The sequence below is a fragment of the Falco biarmicus genome, chromosome 11 (assembly GCF_023638135.1).
Source record: "Falco biarmicus isolate bFalBia1 chromosome 11, bFalBia1.pri, whole genome shotgun sequence".
NCBI lineage: Eukaryota > Metazoa > Chordata > Aves > Falconiformes > Falconidae > Falco > Falco biarmicus.
The window spans coordinates 8,832,012-8,849,778 of record NC_079298.1 but is presented as its reverse complement, the minus strand read 5'-3'; the positions used below and the strand labels follow the sequence as shown (position 1 = coordinate 8,849,778).

At 39.7% G+C, this 17,767-nt stretch overlaps 1 protein-coding gene across 3 annotated transcripts in view; it reads right to left on the bottom strand.

The window, feature by feature from the left end:
- Positions 1–17,767, bottom strand: part of GLIS1 (GLIS family zinc finger 1) — a 211,102-nt gene that overhangs the window by 110,333 nt on the left and 83,002 nt on the right. For all 3 annotated transcript variants that reach the window (XM_056356532.1, XM_056356534.1, XM_056356533.1), the window contains exon 3: positions 2,912–3,110. In XM_056356532.1, the coding sequence (XP_056212507.1) occupies positions 2,912–3,110 (199 nt within the window). The remainder of the gene's footprint in view (positions 1–2,911; positions 3,111–17,767) is intronic.

The window sequence follows — 17,767 nt, the reverse complement described above, 5'->3', positions numbered from 1 at the left end:
CATGCCAGAAGTACTGCAGTTCCCAACTGCCCTCAGAGGAAAAGACGACTGTATCTGAAATCTCCAGATTATTTACAAAACATACATGCCTTCAATTGCCACTGTAAATGTGCAATCAGTGATAACTGACAGTTTTAAGAAGCTGGAGGGGATTGTTCTGCTGCACATCCAGGGAAATTTTGCAACACTATCTGACTGCTCTCATGTCTTCCCCGGGTTTTATATGCCGAGCACTGAGCACAGTGTGGGCAGGTTTGTCGTGTCTGATAATGGATTATTTGACAAAAGGCCAACAGTAGCTGTGAGTTGACTCCAACTGTGGTAAGGAAGGTATTAGGACTCCAGTCCCACACACTTTGCATTCACAGATACCATGTAGCAGCAATTATGTTGCACAACTTAAAAACTATTAACTGAGTGGGGAAAAGGGGCCAGGAAGAAGAGTGACTGTGATTCTTGGATTAAGGCAGTCATCCCTAGAATAGTTTCCCAGAGAAAGTGATTCAAGGAGAAGCTGAAGCTGAAGGGGATAACAAGTTTCAGTGCACTGAGGGAAAAAAGGACAAAGCCAATCATAACCCCAAATCCTGAGGGAGATTTTGGATTGCTAGGGGAGGTGCTCTCTGGTTCGTTTGGGTTTTCCTTGGGCATTCCATATCCTAGAAATGCAGAGTGGTTCAAAGCTCAGCTCAGAGAGATTGTCTGAACTTGTACCTCCCTTTATTTCTGTGTTGGTCATTACAGCCAGACAGAACAACCAAATAAAGTTTGCCCTGACTTCTGTGCGCTCCAGTGTCTGTCCACTCCAGCTCTATTTCTCTCACCTATTTTCTAATGGAGGGTGAAATCTGGGGAGGCACAGAGCACTCTTGGCTCCCATTGACTTCACTGGAACCTGGTGGCATTCACCACCACCTCAGTTATGTTCTCCTGCTTTCAGATCTTCAGGGAAAGACCATGTTTTCTGTTACTTGCTTGTCAAGTCAAGAACCTTTAGCATCATAAACTCCATGAACAGAAATTGTCCCAAATGCTGTCCACCTTTTCTCACATGCCAAAGTTTTAGCTCTGTACCTGTGTCTCGTGAGTACACAGTGACAAAATTAGACACTGTGCCTATGAGGTCCATAGAGCAGAGGTGGGGATTGGCTTTACCTTGCAAATCCAGTGCAGACAAAAGTATTAGCCAGGTGGACGTACAAGCAGAGCATGACCAGTGACACACACAAACAACCCATAAAGGAATGGAAGGGTCTTTCAAGATATTCTCCAAACATTTCCAAACAGTTACAGCAGAGCTTCAAGGCTTTAGACCATGCTACAAAGCAAAGGGGAGGGAATCAGGCCTATCACCTGCTACTTTCTCATGTTATGCAGCAGACAATCCTTTATGTTGTTCTGGGAATCCTCTTCCAAATGGGGGCCGGAAGGGGTTCATATTTCTGAAGGTGGGTACTGTGATGCCTGGTATGCAGGTGTCTATCATTTCCTCATTATAGATTTTACAAAAAGGTTCAAAAAGATCTAAGCAGAGTACTCTCTTCCTCCTTTTGTTTGCTCCTTCCCTAATTATCTTTGTTTCATAATTGACTTCACTGACAGAATAAAAAAAGGTTGATAACTGCCCGTCCCACGTTGAACCATAAAGAAGCTAGGGAGGAGCAGACTTATATCCAGCTGCAAAAAGCATCTACAAATCTTTGTAGCAATAGCAGAATATTTTGTTTTATGGCATGGATATTATGCCCTTTTCAAACAAACAAACAAACAAACAAAAAGCTCTTTCCACTTGCTTGTCATATTGCCGTGCCTCCTCCTCCTGAAAACACAGATGTTCTTACCCAACCAGTAAATGAAAAAGGGGAAACAAGACATAAATACGTAGCATAAAATCAGAAACAGTCAGATTTCCAAGACCAAGCTATAGGCCGTATTTCCTCTTGTTGTGACCATGGAATTTGGGCTAGATAGTTCCATGCACAGAGTGCCAATTATTCCAAGTATCTAAGATAAAGGCTGCAACATTATTGAGGTTTTTCTTTTCTACAGCTCTTCAAAAACGTCAGGATTATTCCATATTACATCCCCTGCCAAAAATCAGTGTAATTAAAATAGATGGACAGATTTTAATTCGTAGCAGGCTTCTATTCACAATGGATGTCTGTTTAGGGTACTTGTTTAAAATCTGGTAATGTTAAATTTGTAACAACAACAAAAAAATAATGGAGTTCTGTGTTTTCATATAATTAATTTATAGCAAATGTTTAAATAGATATTCTGTTCATAGCATATCCAACTACAGTGTGTATATCAAAACCAGAGACCAAATTTTCACATTAGGGCCTTAAAAGCAAATACCAAGGATGTGGCTGTATGGGAACATTGAGAATACTTCATTAAAGGAAAGGCTGTAGAAATAAAAGTGGCATTGGCTTCCTGCAGGTTTGGTGGTGGCACGCCAAATTGCCATATGGGAGACATTGGTCTGAGGGTAAGTATCATCCCTGCCTTCCAGGCTGCAATTTGGAAACAACATGGTATTTGGGTGGAGGTATAGAGGAGGCGAGTGTGACCCTACTTAAGCCCCTAGCGAAACTCTCATTGACTTTTGGGCATGCTGGAAGAGCCCCCCCCAGAGAAGCTGTATTTAAACTTCAATTCAGGGGGCTGCGGCTTCATACTCAGTGACTCTTCCTGGCACTGCCTCGGACAGTTGCCTGTGCTCATGTGCAATGCGAACCTGCAAATGAGCAATGCAGTTAAATCGGCATCCAAAGGACTTCCAAGATGAAGTGAAAGCCAAAAATACTCTTATAAATGTAGCACCCACGGAGGCTATCAGGAAGCAGTTGCAACACAGAAGCACTCCAGAAGAGCAAAGTATATCAACTGATAAAACTTGCAGGGATACCTTATATCCGAGTGTGTCAAGTTCAGCTGACCAACATGAAGCAGTCTCTCACAGGACAGTGGGTGGTCTCGCATAAGTGAGTTTCCTGTGTGGATGAACAGACCTTGTCTGCAGACAGGTACTGAGCTACTTGTCATCTCCATGTCCATCATGTTCTTCTTCTCAGAGATCAAATTACAATGATTGTAGCCACCGTTCACTGTCAAAAAAAAAAAAAAAAAAGCAACAAAACCTTAAGGCTTTGACTAAGAACCCTCTACACTGACTATTGCTTTGTATACTCATTTTGAATCTCCTTGCAAAATTCCTGTAAACGACGTGGCAGTGGAAATGCAAGGTTTCACAAGGAACCAAAAACTAACTGCAAAGGAATTTGGATCTGTGAACTATGACTGTTTATTTCTCATTTTAAGTTTTGTGGCTATTTTACACTTCATAATCTAACTCAGAAGAACTTAGTCTAATAGCTTCCTTTCCTTCTGTGTATTTCTATAGTAGAGTCTTGCCTGTGTTGAATTTTGGAGAGGGATGTTTCAGAGTCCCTTTATTTTCAGGGAGAGAAGCTCTCTGAAAACAGTGACGTAAGTCAAGTTTTTCTTTGCAGACAATTATCTCTGTGATTATGACTTTAGATGGGCATGTTTTACTTTACTGTCAGGTCAACAGTGTGAAAAAATGTAACTAACTTTGTTTTGATGTATATATTTAAACCGTATTTTCCAAGTAAAATATTACAAAATGCTCATACTAATAATAATAATACACACTGCTCTAGTGGATATTAATTTTACTAGACTTGGAAAAACAGACTAGAGCTATAGCAATAATCTTTAGAAATATATATATAACCACAAATTATAATCTAGCTAAAAAGAGAGGACAACGAGGGAATTGAGAATTTTGATTGCATTGGTCAAACACTAGCAATTCCATTTAAAGCATAAACTATAGTTGAGTTCTTTACCTGTAGTGAACTAGTCAAATACTCATGGATAAGTATGTATAAAAGTATTTGTGAGAGGTATTTCAGAGGCTAGCTAAAAAAGTACAATAGCCATTCACCGTCATTTTCACTACTGTATATGAAACATGCTCCTAAAATACTAGAACTCCCTCTCATCTGTTTTTTTCATGGAGACAAAATGTAATGGTGTCAGATACTAATGGAAAGCATATTTCTGTAGTTTTCATACAGAGCCCAGAAAGTAACTCCTTCACCCTTGTACCCAATGCTCATGGTGATGGGTACTATAGAACTAGACTGCATTGTAGTTAGCCCATTCTCTACGGAGGCACTGAGTATTGCACACTGAGGAAGAAAACAAATTCTGCAGTCAAAGTGACAAAAAAGATAAAACCTGTGCTCAGTTTCATGCAAATCACTGATGCTCACAAGCATCAAGGTTTGTCCTTTATTAACATATCACAAGGCATGATTCATCTCACCATAGTTTTGCTGTCTATATATCTGCAGGTATATACTGATAGAGAGTCATGGAATTATCTAAGTTGGAAGGGATGTTCAAAGACTATCTAGTGCAATCCCCCTGCCATGGGCAGAGACGTCTTTCACTAGATCAGGTTGCTCAAAGCTCCATCCAACCTAGTCTTGAAAACCTCCAGGGATGGGGCATCCACAACTTCTCTGGGCAACCCATGTCAGTCTCTTGCCACCCTCATCATGAAAAATTTTCTTCCTTATATTGAATTTAAATCTGCCTTCCTTCAGTTTAAAACCATTGTCCCTTACCTTGTCACTACAGACCCTAGTAAAAAGTTTTTATCCATCTTTCCTATAAGCCCTCCTTTACATACAGAAAGGTCACAATCAGGTCTCCCTGGAGCCTTCTCCAGGCTGAATAACCCCATCACTCCCAGTCTTTCCTCACAGGAGAGGTCCTCCAGCCCCTTGATCATTTTTGTGGCCTCCTCTGGACCCACTCCAACAGATCCATGTCCTTCTTGTACTGGGGGCTCTGGACCTGGACACAGCACTCCAGGTGGGGTCTTAGGAGAGCAGAGTAGAAGGGCAGAATCACCTCCCTTGACCTGCCAGCCACGCTGCTTTTGATGCAGCCCAGGACACAGTTGGCCTTCTGGGCTGCAAGCACACACTGCCAGCTCATATAAAATTTTTAATTCACCAATACCCAAGTCCTGCTCTGTGGGGCTATACTCTCAATGAAATCATCACCCAGTCTGTACTAAGCTTTATACCTATATAATACAGGTATTCTATATTTTATAGATGTATTACATAATTAAACAGATACCACAATATTCATTAATTATATTTTCATTATATAAGGGTAAGTAAAATTGTACTCCTGAAATTTTGCAATTGCTGCCGTTTTGTCACATCATTTACAAAGTTCCAGTCAGATATTGTGCTCATTTTAGTCAGCACAGTAACTCAGAGCAAAGGTACCCTTAACATACATGAACCCCCATTTCCTCTTTTGGACAACTGCTAATGCTTGTGGACTTGGCAATGTTAGGTTTACGGTTGGACTCAATGATCTTAAGGTCTTTTCCAACCTAAATGATTCTATGATTCTAATCCTACAGTAAACGAAAGGCAAGTGGGAGAGTCTGAGTTGCTGTGGTCCTCTATAATTACAGTCTATGAATGCTTTGAAAGCAATGAGAATCACATTCACAGTTTTGGTAAGTATAAATGAGAAGAAACAGGTGACTAGGGAAAGCAGAAAAAGTCTTTGGTAACTGGAGAATTTGTGAAAAGGATCACAGCACAAAAGTCCATTCTCCTCCACTGGCTGGGCTCCACAGCTTGCCCGTCATGCTCCACGGCACCATTGTATTAGGAAAGACCATAGCAGATGAAGACGTAGTCCAGGCAAGCATCCAGACCCATAGAAAAGAGTGGGTACATGTGACACCCAAATTACAAGTTTCATGAGGCATTATTGTGACATTTACAGAATAGAATTTCCTGTTTCCAGTTAAAAGTTTTCAGTGTTTGGCTGATACACTACATTTCTTGACCATTTATTTATTTGATTTTTATTTTTTTTAAGAAGTCAGAATCTTTAACATTGGAAAAACAAGACTGGGTTTTTCCTATCCAGCTCCATCACAATACCAAGGCATACAGTAAGTCTTAGGAAGTATAGGCCAGAATTATTTTATATAAACAAAAAGCCCACATACTTTTTTTTTTTAGGAATGTCACATGAGATTTTAAAGAGAAACCAATTTGTTTTTAAACTATACAACATAGGCCATTAGCCTTCTTCATGGTAATTAATATATATGTTCTAGTTATTTCAGATTTATATTCAGAGACCTGAATTCAGTGATACTATGTGATTGTTCTGAATGACTGAGGAAAGTAAGAAGCTGTACAAAAACAGCATCTTTTGGCCTGTGCAGGGCAGTCAGTTGTGTTCGGTGGTTTTGGACCAAGGCATTTAAGAAGATAGCTTTGGATGCCTTTCAGCTTATAGTGGGTGTCTGCCACAACTGGCTCTGCCCTGCTTGTAATCATGACATAAATAATCATTATATCCTCTGGAGTCCACAGCTCCATCAGGCTTTATTCCATTCCTATTCTGGCTTCATCCCATCATAATTTAACTCACTTCAGTGGTAGTATCTACCTTAGCAAGACTATAATTAGACTTGTGGTTGTTAATTTGTATAGACAAATCACATTTAAAGGGTATGTAAATACACTGTAGAACACTGGTGAAGTAAGTTTTATACACTTTTAAAGGCCACACCACCAAGAAGTTAGTAAATCAGTCACACTTACAATACTCAGTTCACAATTCCTCACTTTTTCCATCAGCAATGTTACCTGGAATATATTCAAGGTGTATCTTCCCTCCAAAATACTGTGGATTTTTTAAAAATGTTTAAGATTTATACTGGATTCATAATAAAAACACTTTCTTTCATTCCCCAAATGACACAAGTCTGAAATTCATTAGGGCTTTCTAAATATGCATTTTATCAATTTTATCATATTAACAAAACACAGAAACCTGAAGCTTCCACCAAAGTTCAGCAATACCAACTGTAGCACACACCAGTTCCTATTTGTGTGAAGATGGATATTTCCTAGAATAACATGAACATTATCCCTGGGTTGTCAGAAATCATCATCTTCTCTTGTAGCTGTCAAATCAGAAAATACATTTTCTCCCTGCAAAGGAACAGACCACTTATGCTAAATCCATGAAATTATGTTTCAGCCAATTCACCATACATTTGCTGTCACAAAGTACCTTACAGATTTATTAGCAAGAGCTAAAAATTTCTTGCACAACAGTGCCTTGAGTGAAGTTGCACTTGCATCAAAGCCCTCTGAAATGTGCCCACCACATGGGAGTTGGAACAATGACAGACAAGGAACAACACCAGCAGCTCACTTTTTTTTCCCCTCATAGCAACTAAAAGAAGAATCTAGAGATTGTCTCTCATCACAGACAACCAGAGTCACACTCAACCATTCAAGCACAGGTGAAAGCAAATCCATTGCCTCTGAAAGAAAGGAAAAAAAGTCAGAAAAAAACCTGAGAACAGAATCTGGCCCTTTGACAACTGGCTGGTTTATACAATATTAATATCACTGGCTGGCATACAAAAGATTTAAGCATTTTCCATGTCTGGAACTAGATCTCTTCTTTCACTGGTATCAAGGGGCCTTTAACCTACATACTGTAATTTAACAGTAACAGATGAAAAGAGCACATACTCCCTGCCTTCTACCAGAGGGTTCACCCTGCTTTCAGTAGAACTATAGCTATTTCATAAATCCATATAAAAAACTAATCCTAATTTACAAAGAGTAAATCTAATAAAAGCAGAATGGTTTCCAGAAGGATCTCATGGAAGTGGAATCCATCAAGGTAACTTTTGTCTTTCCCTTCTTCTGTCCTGCAGTTTTGATTTATATCTTTACATTTAAATGCTCATGAAGGGAACGGAAGAGGTTGATACAGTAGTGTGCAAAGGCTGCAATCAGGCAATTCCTTCCATATGAGTAATCAAGTTAGTTCAATTTTGGATATCTTGCTTCTTTCATTCTGGTGTAACTGACTTTGGGGGAGTTTTTTCTGGATTTATGCCAGCTTAAGTCATGTGAGAATTGGTCCCATTGATTGTGATAAGGCTATATGCCTTAGGAAGGATGGCTCACATCCTCAGGATCTGCAGTCAGCCCTACATTTCTTGCTAGGGGTAAATTCTCCTAGAGGAAAACAGAACATCTCCTCACACAAAGGGAAACCTGTCTGTATAACACTGAGATCAAAAGTTAAAACAACCCTGCGAAAGGACAACAGCTGTCTTCCCTGGGGAACACCTCATTTACCATTCAGGAAGGCTTCGTTCTTACTGATAAAATTGGCTATTGAGGCTAGGAAGATAAGAGCAAGAACTTACCAAAAGGGTAATTATTCAACAATAAACATGTTGCTTTGGAGTTTACCTAATTAAAGCCAATGAGAAAATAACTGAAATGATGTATAATTGAAATGACTCACATTCAAAATAGAGATAGATTTGAAATATTTGCCTAACATAGTTAGATATCCCCAGAGCATTGTGTGTTTTGCGGCGAAGACCAAACTAGGTCATTTGCCTTTTTTTTTTTTTTTTTTTTTTTACTGCCTCATTCTCTTTAATTACTTCTTTTTTTAAAAAAAAAAATGCCATTCTTGGTTTTGTTTAGACGCAACATCCAAAATTTACCACGACAGCATTGAGAAATGGAGCACTGTTACTGGCAGCTGGATGAGTCACGTGAGATGAGTGAAAGACCAAACAGTACCAGATTTTCTCAAACAAGTGAAAATCATCCACACTGGAAGAGGGCATGGAAGCCCTCCACTGAGAGAAAATATTAACTCAAAAGGTGCCAACACAGTGAAGCCATGTATTGTAGGGAAGGTACTGTACCTTAGCAACCTGTTCCATATAACTAGTGCTGGATAATCTCCATTACTGTATGGCTGCAGTGACTGCCACAACTGTACGGTCAGTAATTTAAGAGCATCAACAGAGATGCACAGCACTATGCTGCCTGCTTGAAGGCTCCAATGAATGAACTGAATGCTTCAAAACACAGTGTCTTCAAAATGATTCATGAACATAGAGCATTTTCAACATTTTCAACAACAACAAAATCAAAACTTTCCCAAAGTTTTTATGCCTGTCATGCCATTCTCTGTGGTGAATGGGAAGGCTTGTCTTAACCCTGCAACACCAAGCTCAAGGGACAGAAAGGTAGCATATAGGCTGGAAAACATGCACTATAGTTTTCTTATACCTCCTACAAGGCAAGTTCAACTGTGTGATCATGTAGACAGATTTCCTATACCTTGTGAAAAAACATGGTTTCTCCTTTAGTGAGAAAGGAGAAAAAAAATAGTGAACCACTATTAGAAGGGATATGAGTTTGGGTCTAAATTTTTCTACTATGGACACAGCTTAAGAGAAGGAAAAACACTTTAGTAGGCTGGTGTGATCAGCCATGTATGACATTACAGACTGAAGCAAACTTTCCTGAACCATAACATTGTTTTCACTTAGATCTTCAAGCTCATAAGATACCCTAAAGGTGGACTGCCAGATCTTGCCTGGAGACCCAAAAGAGGGCATGTTCAGATCTTTTCTTGACCTCTTTGCAGTCATTTGCACTATCTGGTACACAACAAACCTCTAGACATTTGGGCTTCTTACCACCTGAAAGAGGGAAGTTCTGCACTTAAAGAGATCTTTGCAGTAATTTCTAATTCAGCAGAAGACTTCCAATAATGCTTGACTATGAAAGATTATTTTTTGAAAATCACACAAAGATGGTATGGTCCCAGATTATCCAGCCATGACTCTTCACGTATGTAAATGTATACTCTCACAAAGCTTTGAAAACTTTTTATTACAAGCTAAGTTTTTCCCTGTGTATTTTTGGAAGTCCTCTCTGTGTTTTGATTTCATCTCTGTGTGCTATCAATATTGTGCACCACTAGGTTTCTTTCCTGGGGTAGAAGGTGACAAGAAACCCCTTATAGATGAACAGTCCCACAGCAGTTCACTGAGGTGGCAGAATTCCTTCCTTGTTCCATTAATTATCTGAGTCTTCTGTGATGCACAGGTAGTAAATGCAGGATCTGAACATCATGCTGAGGAAACAACTAGTGACTACTAAACAAAGTCAACCCAAATGTAACTGTGCAGTCCTTTAAGCACATTGGGCAGCCCGTGGGGTCAAACATTGATTTTCAATATGACCATTTGTCACCCATAGCTCATTTGGTTCATTTAGACTGGCAAAGGCAGGCAATTTTTTTCTCTCCAAAGCACCAGAAGAAGAGATCTCTGAGTCCCTTTTGTTGCTGTTTGTCCTTAACTGAGGACTGAAGTGGTTAACAAGAGCAGCACTAAATTTTCACTGCTGGATTCGAGAGTTCATATCTCAAAGATGAACGAAGCACCTCACACCACATTCCACGTTCACCCAAGATCTCTGTATCATTTACAGCCTGTTCACGTTTTACAGACTTGGCTTCGCTTGTTTATACTGCTTGTACAGTATCTTAATAAAAACACAGTGAGAGCCAAAAGATTCTTAATTACAGAGCAGACCATACTGTACAGTGAGAGTCAAGTGAAGATCCAAATTGTCCTACATTTGTGTATCAAAACAGAAGTGGCAGACCCTCTGCCTATCTGAAAATAGATACAGGTGATATGAATCTATAAAAGATCAGGGTTAAAACCAACAGCATTCAATAAGATTCAAATAAAAAAAGAAGGATTTCTTTCCTCCAAATTTTTTTGAACGATGCTATAAAATCCTGTAACAGAAATACTTATTTCTTTACTTTTACACTGATGTATGAGTGAAGACAGAAGGGCTAAGAAAACTCTTGTAAACTCAAACAACATAGCTAGTGAAATAAACTGTCAAGTATCAATCTTGGAAACTTGTGAAAGATAAATATAACCCATGTGTGTCTTTCTAGTAAATTCTGGACCCTAAGTGTTGGCTACACCTATATTTGTTATTTCATGTTCAATTTATTTTTAAAACAAGTTATTTGGATTGCATTTTATTTCTGTTCTGTAGAACTTCTTTTTGCAGACTACACACAGTATTTTAGAAGTGAATGAGTAGGGTTGGCATTACTAAATAAAGAACCATGGTTAATTTTATATCGGCCTAACTTAAACAATTTCAAAATATTTCAGTAGTTTAGAGATCTGTAATCTTTTCACCTTCGAGCCTGTGGATAGATATGGCTCCCATATTTTGACTTTTTCATGATATTTTAAAGGCAATCTTGGAGTCCAACAGGCAGGTGAAGAACGCAGCAACAACACACTACATCTTTCACTGCTAAAATGGCTTGCAATATTATGTAGTTTAGACTTCCAGCTGAGACCTTCACAACACTTTTTGAAGTTAGTGAGTATGGCTGAGATTCAGGAAAACACATGCCAGGTGCTTAGGTTTCAATGACATCACAGCCTTAGCTGATGTTCTGAGTTAGGCTCTAGATGCATAAAGAATATAACCATTTTAGGCAACAGTGAATAAGTTGTCAGAGAAATAAAATAACTGTCTACTATCACAAGGAGTCTTTCACTACACTCAAACTTGAAACTGAACATTCTTGGCTTCCTGTTTGATCTCAGAACTCTAAATTATGCCCCTAAACAGAGCTGAGAGCAGACTGAAGATGACCATTACCCTCTTTTGTGGCAATCAGTACAAAACCTTTTGCAGCCTGATGAAACACAGGTCTTGTCATTACTTTCATTGTTACAGAGTCTCCTCGGCTTGGAATCACCTTTTGCCTGTTGCCAGGCAATCTGAAAAATATTGTTCTCAGCACATCTGGCCTTTTTTGTGGTCAGTTATCTTTCCTCACTACTTGGATTTTTAGTAACAGGGGGAAAAGACATTAAAATAAATGTTTTAGGAAAATATTAAGCTCAACAAACATTATTTTAATTAAATGGAAATCCTAAAAACCTCCTAATGGGCACTTGGAGAATATAAGCTCAGTGCAATGAAATTTGATGTATTCTTTTTCTTTTTTTAAGAAGACCGTTTTTGGAATAGGTTTAATTCTCAATATTTGTGATAAGTAGGTTATATCATTATGATTCTCTTAAACACAGGAGAATAGGGGTGCCTCTGCCACCTTATGAGTAAACATGTTGAAAGGAAACGGGAATACAGCCACCTCATTCTCCTTTCCCACTTCTCCACTCATCTCTATTTCCCTCTCATTTCTAAGCTCAGTTTAAGACTCTCTCTTCCACTGCCATCTTTAACCCTCTCCAACCTGTCTCTCACCTTCCAGTACATGTTCCAGGATGCCTTAGATGCACAACTGCTGCCACACCATAGAAATCTGGCTCTACCAAATCCATTGTACTACTGAGATGCACAAGTTCTAACCCTAGCTGAAGGTGGTCACACTACCTGGGTACCAGACAACTGTATTTTTCAATGTGAGCAACATGCATAACATACAGAAGCTGTTGTCAGTCTGTCTGGTTGTACTGGGTCTGGCTGAGCCCTACAGCAGCCCTCATAGTGTTGGTGTGGTAACACACAAGTGCTTTGACTACTGCTGCACGTTTCTCCAACCTTCCCCCCACACACACCAGTAGGCTGGGGGTGTGCAAGATCTTGGGAGGGGACATAGCCAGGACAGCTGACCCAAAGTGACCAATGGGATTTTCCATACCATATGATGTCTTCTTAGATACAAAAGCCAAGAGAAAGGAGGAGAAAAGGGGGGCATTCATTATTTATGGTGTTTGTCTTCTGGAGCAACCACTGTGCATACTGAAGCCCTGCTCCCAGGAAGTGGCCAAACATCGCCTGCTGATGGGACGTAGAGAATAACACCTTTTGTTTTCCTTTGCTTCCACATGTGAGACTTTAGCTACTGCTTTATTAAACTGCCTTTAGCTTGACCCACAAGAGTTTTTTCCCCCCCCCTCCCCCCATTCTGCTGAGGAGGAGAGTGATAAAGCAGCTTGGTGGGCACCTGGTGTCCAGCCAAGGTCAACCCACCACGCTGGTTTAAACTCCCTGCTCTCACACATGAGACTGATCAACAACCTGTGCTCTCAGAGACCAGCTGAACCAGGATGAATCAATCCACACCCACAAAATAAATTCTGTTGTGCATATTGGTGTAAGGTATAAGACAACTCTACACTGTTTAGGGTTATATACACACTCACCTGCCCTTGTCCCCTTTGGTTTGTCTTTTTTGTTGTTCTAAATGGACACCACCAGGGTTTTCACAGCAGCCTGTAGTTAGACAGGGCCTGTAGGTTAAAAGAACTCCAGAGTGACTCTTTCAAGACAGTAGTTCACACATTTTGTGATGAGGGTACTTGAATTGTTCCTATTATAACATGCTTTCATCATCAATTATATGACTTCATTGAGAAGACAGGTTCTTTCCATACACGCACAGTTTGAGGAAATCTATTCCTTTGGTTTTTTTCCTCTAAGTCATTTAATTCACTAATAGCCAGAGCATGCCTACTATGAACTGCATGTGTGTTATTGCTTTCCCATTTACTTATTAAACCCTGAACTTTTAAACTCCCAGATCTCCAGTCCCCTATATTTTACTTAGTCCATTTAGTCTCTCTTTTCCATGGAAGTTCTAGCCAGCAGACCATGTAAAGACTCCACAGGGGTATATGCTCTCCCAAATATCTGAAACACAAGGATGTGCAGGGAATGAAAGCTGGGGTTTTGCCATATGGCACCTTGCACGTGTCTTGTGTAAACATCTATGTCTCTATGTCCCAAGAAGGAATTTTATGTCTGCCTGGCTCAGCAGTACACTATATACATTAAAAAGGGAAAAACCCACCACTCAACAGGGCACAACAAAAAATATTTCCATCAAGATGTTGGGCTCAGAGATTTAGAAGCCTGTAAGTGTCACCAAGTCAGTAAAAGCCACAGAAACTAACTGCTACAAAGCCAGAATCACACAGGATTTTGCAAAAAAGGTAAACTTTAAAACAAAGGCAGAAACTGGTAATTAAAAAGTATTTTGTTCTTTTCAATGCAAGCTAGATGGAGGAAAATGTCTGGTGGGATGCATATATATTTTTTATTTTATTTTATTCTAGTCTTAAGAACCTAATTTGGATCCATATATTTGGAAACCTCTACTCATAGTCAAAGGAGACAGAAAATGACTCATAATAGGAATCAAAATGCACTGGGAATCTAGAAAGAACCTTCCATATTGCTATGTGATAGGAATGCTCCAACATGTAATGGCAAGACAATGGAGGGGAGTCAGTAAACCTCTACTGCACATCAGCTTCCATTTGCTGGCCCTCCAAAAAGCACAAACTCAGTTCCCTTCCTATGATAGACTTCATGAGTCTCTCCTCATCACTGATATCTTCGCTCCAAGCTCAGCTGTTATAGAAGCTTTCTCCAGACTTTTTTCCTGGTTCTTTATGTATCAGAGTGATGAAAAGTACAGTGAAAAGGTATTTGATTGCTGAAGACTGCACATTCTCCTAATGCAACCTGCATTGGTTTCTTCATTCTCTTATTAAAATATACATTTTAATTAATTTAATTAAAACATACACAACTTCCATCTAAATTCACTGCTGATCTCTCACACCCACCAATCTGCTTACACAGTTACCTACATTGCTATCGACCTCTTTGTGCTCTTGTGTAAAATTTTTTACAATGAATTGCTACCACAAACAGGCAACCATTTCACCTACGCAAGTCCTTGATCATTTAACACTTGATACCTAATACAGTAATGGTTTCTTTGCAGCTTAGAATTAACACTGCCAGAAAGAAAATTCAAGTCAAACTGTTTCCCCAATATATGCTGCAAAGAGCAACAGCCCATCCCTGCTACTATTCATTTGTCGTTTTCATTGTTTGACATTTCTTTCTGCCAGGATTTTGGCATTATTTCAAGGGTTGATTTGAAATATATTTAACATCAAGTGATTTGCAATGTTGTTTTCTATTTTACCAGAACTATGCTTGGGAGTAATTCTATTTACCCTTCTGTGCCTACTGCCAGTGAAGAGGCCTCTTCCAGGCTCTCCGCAACAGAGTGCACCTCTCCCTAATTTTACAGAAGTCTGAGAATAGCAGTTATCTGTAACTGCAATGTTAAACATACCCCTTAATGTCATCACCAGTGTCAAACATACGAGTTATTGGTGCAATAAACATCTATATGCGATGTAACATAGTAAGAAGAAAAACTCTCCTCTAGGAATTAAATATAACTAGTTCAGGTGTCTATCCAAAATGGGGCAGCTTCAGACAAGAACTGGGAGGACTAAACATCTTGGCTCTACCAATCTCTTCAGAAAGTCAGATCCTGGTGATAACCATGCCACCCTCACCATTACCTGTTCTTCTGTGGGGTTTTTTCACCAGACTGTGAGACACGGTACGAATGAGGCTATTGTGGAATCTCCTGTGAAGAGGTAAAGGCACAAGGAATAAGAAAAACAGAAATAGAATGATGCAGAAAGATTAAAGAGTACAAGGGCTGCTCAAAAAGGGAAAGTGTTCTCAATGAATTGCACTGGCTTACATGAATACTGAATAAACAATAAGTTTAGCACCTGCTAAAAGTCCTCTGTGAATCTTTCAGTGATGGTAGTGGGCAGTGGATTAGGAGGTATATGGAGTACACTCTACTTTCATTTATCATCGCTACCTTCTATATCCTTCTGTAAAATGAGTCTTCACTTTCCACAGAAGCCATGAGAATAAGGTATCTCAGTTGATTACATGAAGCTGAGTATTCCAGTGAAGAAACAGATACATAAGTGTCATTGTAATCATGAGAAACTCTTTACTCTGATACACATGTTATGCAATCACAGAAAACAGGGCTGAGAATCTTCAGAAGGTGATTTACTCTATCTTGTGTCCCTACAGCATAGTCCAATCTCACAAACTGAAGGGGATGTTTGGCCAATCTGTCCTTTACAACCTCCAGCAATTCCCCAGCATTCACAGCAAACTATTCAGTTGTTTCACTTCACTTAGAAATTTTTTTCTTAATGTCTAAGTAAAGCCGCCTTTGCACAATAAGTCCGTTACATATTGTCCTGTCTAAACTGGACATGGAGAAGAGTCCATTCTCTTGCCTTCCACAGCAACCTTTTGTGTATTTGAAGGCTTTCTTCACTCAGTCTTCTCTCACCAGTGTTACACAGCCCTGATTATTTCATTTTTTTCTCATAAATCATGTTTTCCAGAGCTCTGATCTCTTCCCTCTGTCTCTCTTCTGAACCCTCTCCAGCAGACCTTTTTCTGTACTTAATACTACCCTTTTTTCTCTCTACATTTTACACTATCAGATCTTGTTCTTTGCAGATGGTAGCAGGTAACACACTTCCTTCACTGTGAGCCAGCAAGGAAGCAGCACAATGGCAGTTAGACCCAGTAGTTAAATCTCATCTGAATTATTCTATCTTTTTTCTTGGATAAGACACAGCATAATGACATTAATGAACCTTTGGTATGACCCAGTCTTCCCGTTGGTTCTTACTGTTGCATTAAACTGCCCTCCGAAAAATACCCAGAAATCTCAGTATAGAACTTACCAAACACATCCATGCAGAGGTAAAGGTTACCTCCACCAAGGTCCCATCACTCCATCATTCAACTTAGCAGCATAAACCACTAGAAATAAACTCTCAGGAAAGTGCACATACTTGCACACTGTCCAGATCCCAGTGTTATGGCATTCTCAAAACTGCAGTAGGGCTGACTTCAGATTTACAGCACTTTTTCTGTTGACCGTCCCCACCATCAAGAATACGTGAAGGGCATGAAATCGTTCTAACACAATGATCTAACTGACCCGGTGAAACTGAGAGCAATTCATCAATCATATTGTCACCAGGTCCAGTTCTGTTCTTGTCTGGTTGTCAATCAGGATTCACATCCATAGGCAGTGAAATAACAGTACTACAAAACTAGAAGGCGCAAGCTCAGACTTACAAAGTCTTCTAGAACTGAGTATCTAAAGATGCACACTGGAGGGGCAAATTCTAACACCTCCAATTTAATAAAAGCTTCCAGTGCTCAAATAGAGATATAAAGACTGCAGCCAGCAGCTCAGTAAATACTGTTGATTAACCAAACTGAGCAGAGAGCCACAGACAGAATGATCATCTTCTTGTTCTAGTCAGACCAGATTTGAGGGCCTCAGACTCAGAAAGTTGAGCTTGTTACAACTCTGGGCAGACATCCCATTCCTTTCCTCTTTCCCATCACCTTGGCACACTGCTAACCTTGATAATGAGGGATGAGGATTTGTATCTGGAATGTGCATTTCTATGTGAATTTAGTGCTGGGAAAAAATGCCAGATTAAAAGCTGTGGAGATGGAAATGCTCCCATAGCAGGTAAAGTGTGTTTAAAAGGTGTGCGAGGTTCCCTAAATGCCAGGACCAAAGAGCCAGAAATGTGCCCTATAAGCACTACTACTTCTAAGTGGGAAATGGAGACCCTATGGTGAAGTGACCGAGTTCGTGAATAGCAGGCATAGCAAAGGAATTGAAAGTAACTTCCAAAGACCACACAGTTTACAGGCTGAACCCTGAAAGAATGCCAGTGTGCTTGGTGCGTTTTATTTCCTGTGGGATATCTGCATCTAGTTTAACCACATGCTGTTGGATCTAGAGTGTATCTTTTAGGAAGACATCAAATCTCAAAGTGGAATCTTTAAATGATGGAGAATTGCTTCTGTGGCAGTTTGTTCCATGGTTCTCAGCTATATTTTATATAGTTTGAACTTGTTTGACTTCAGTTCCCAGGCACTGGGTCTCA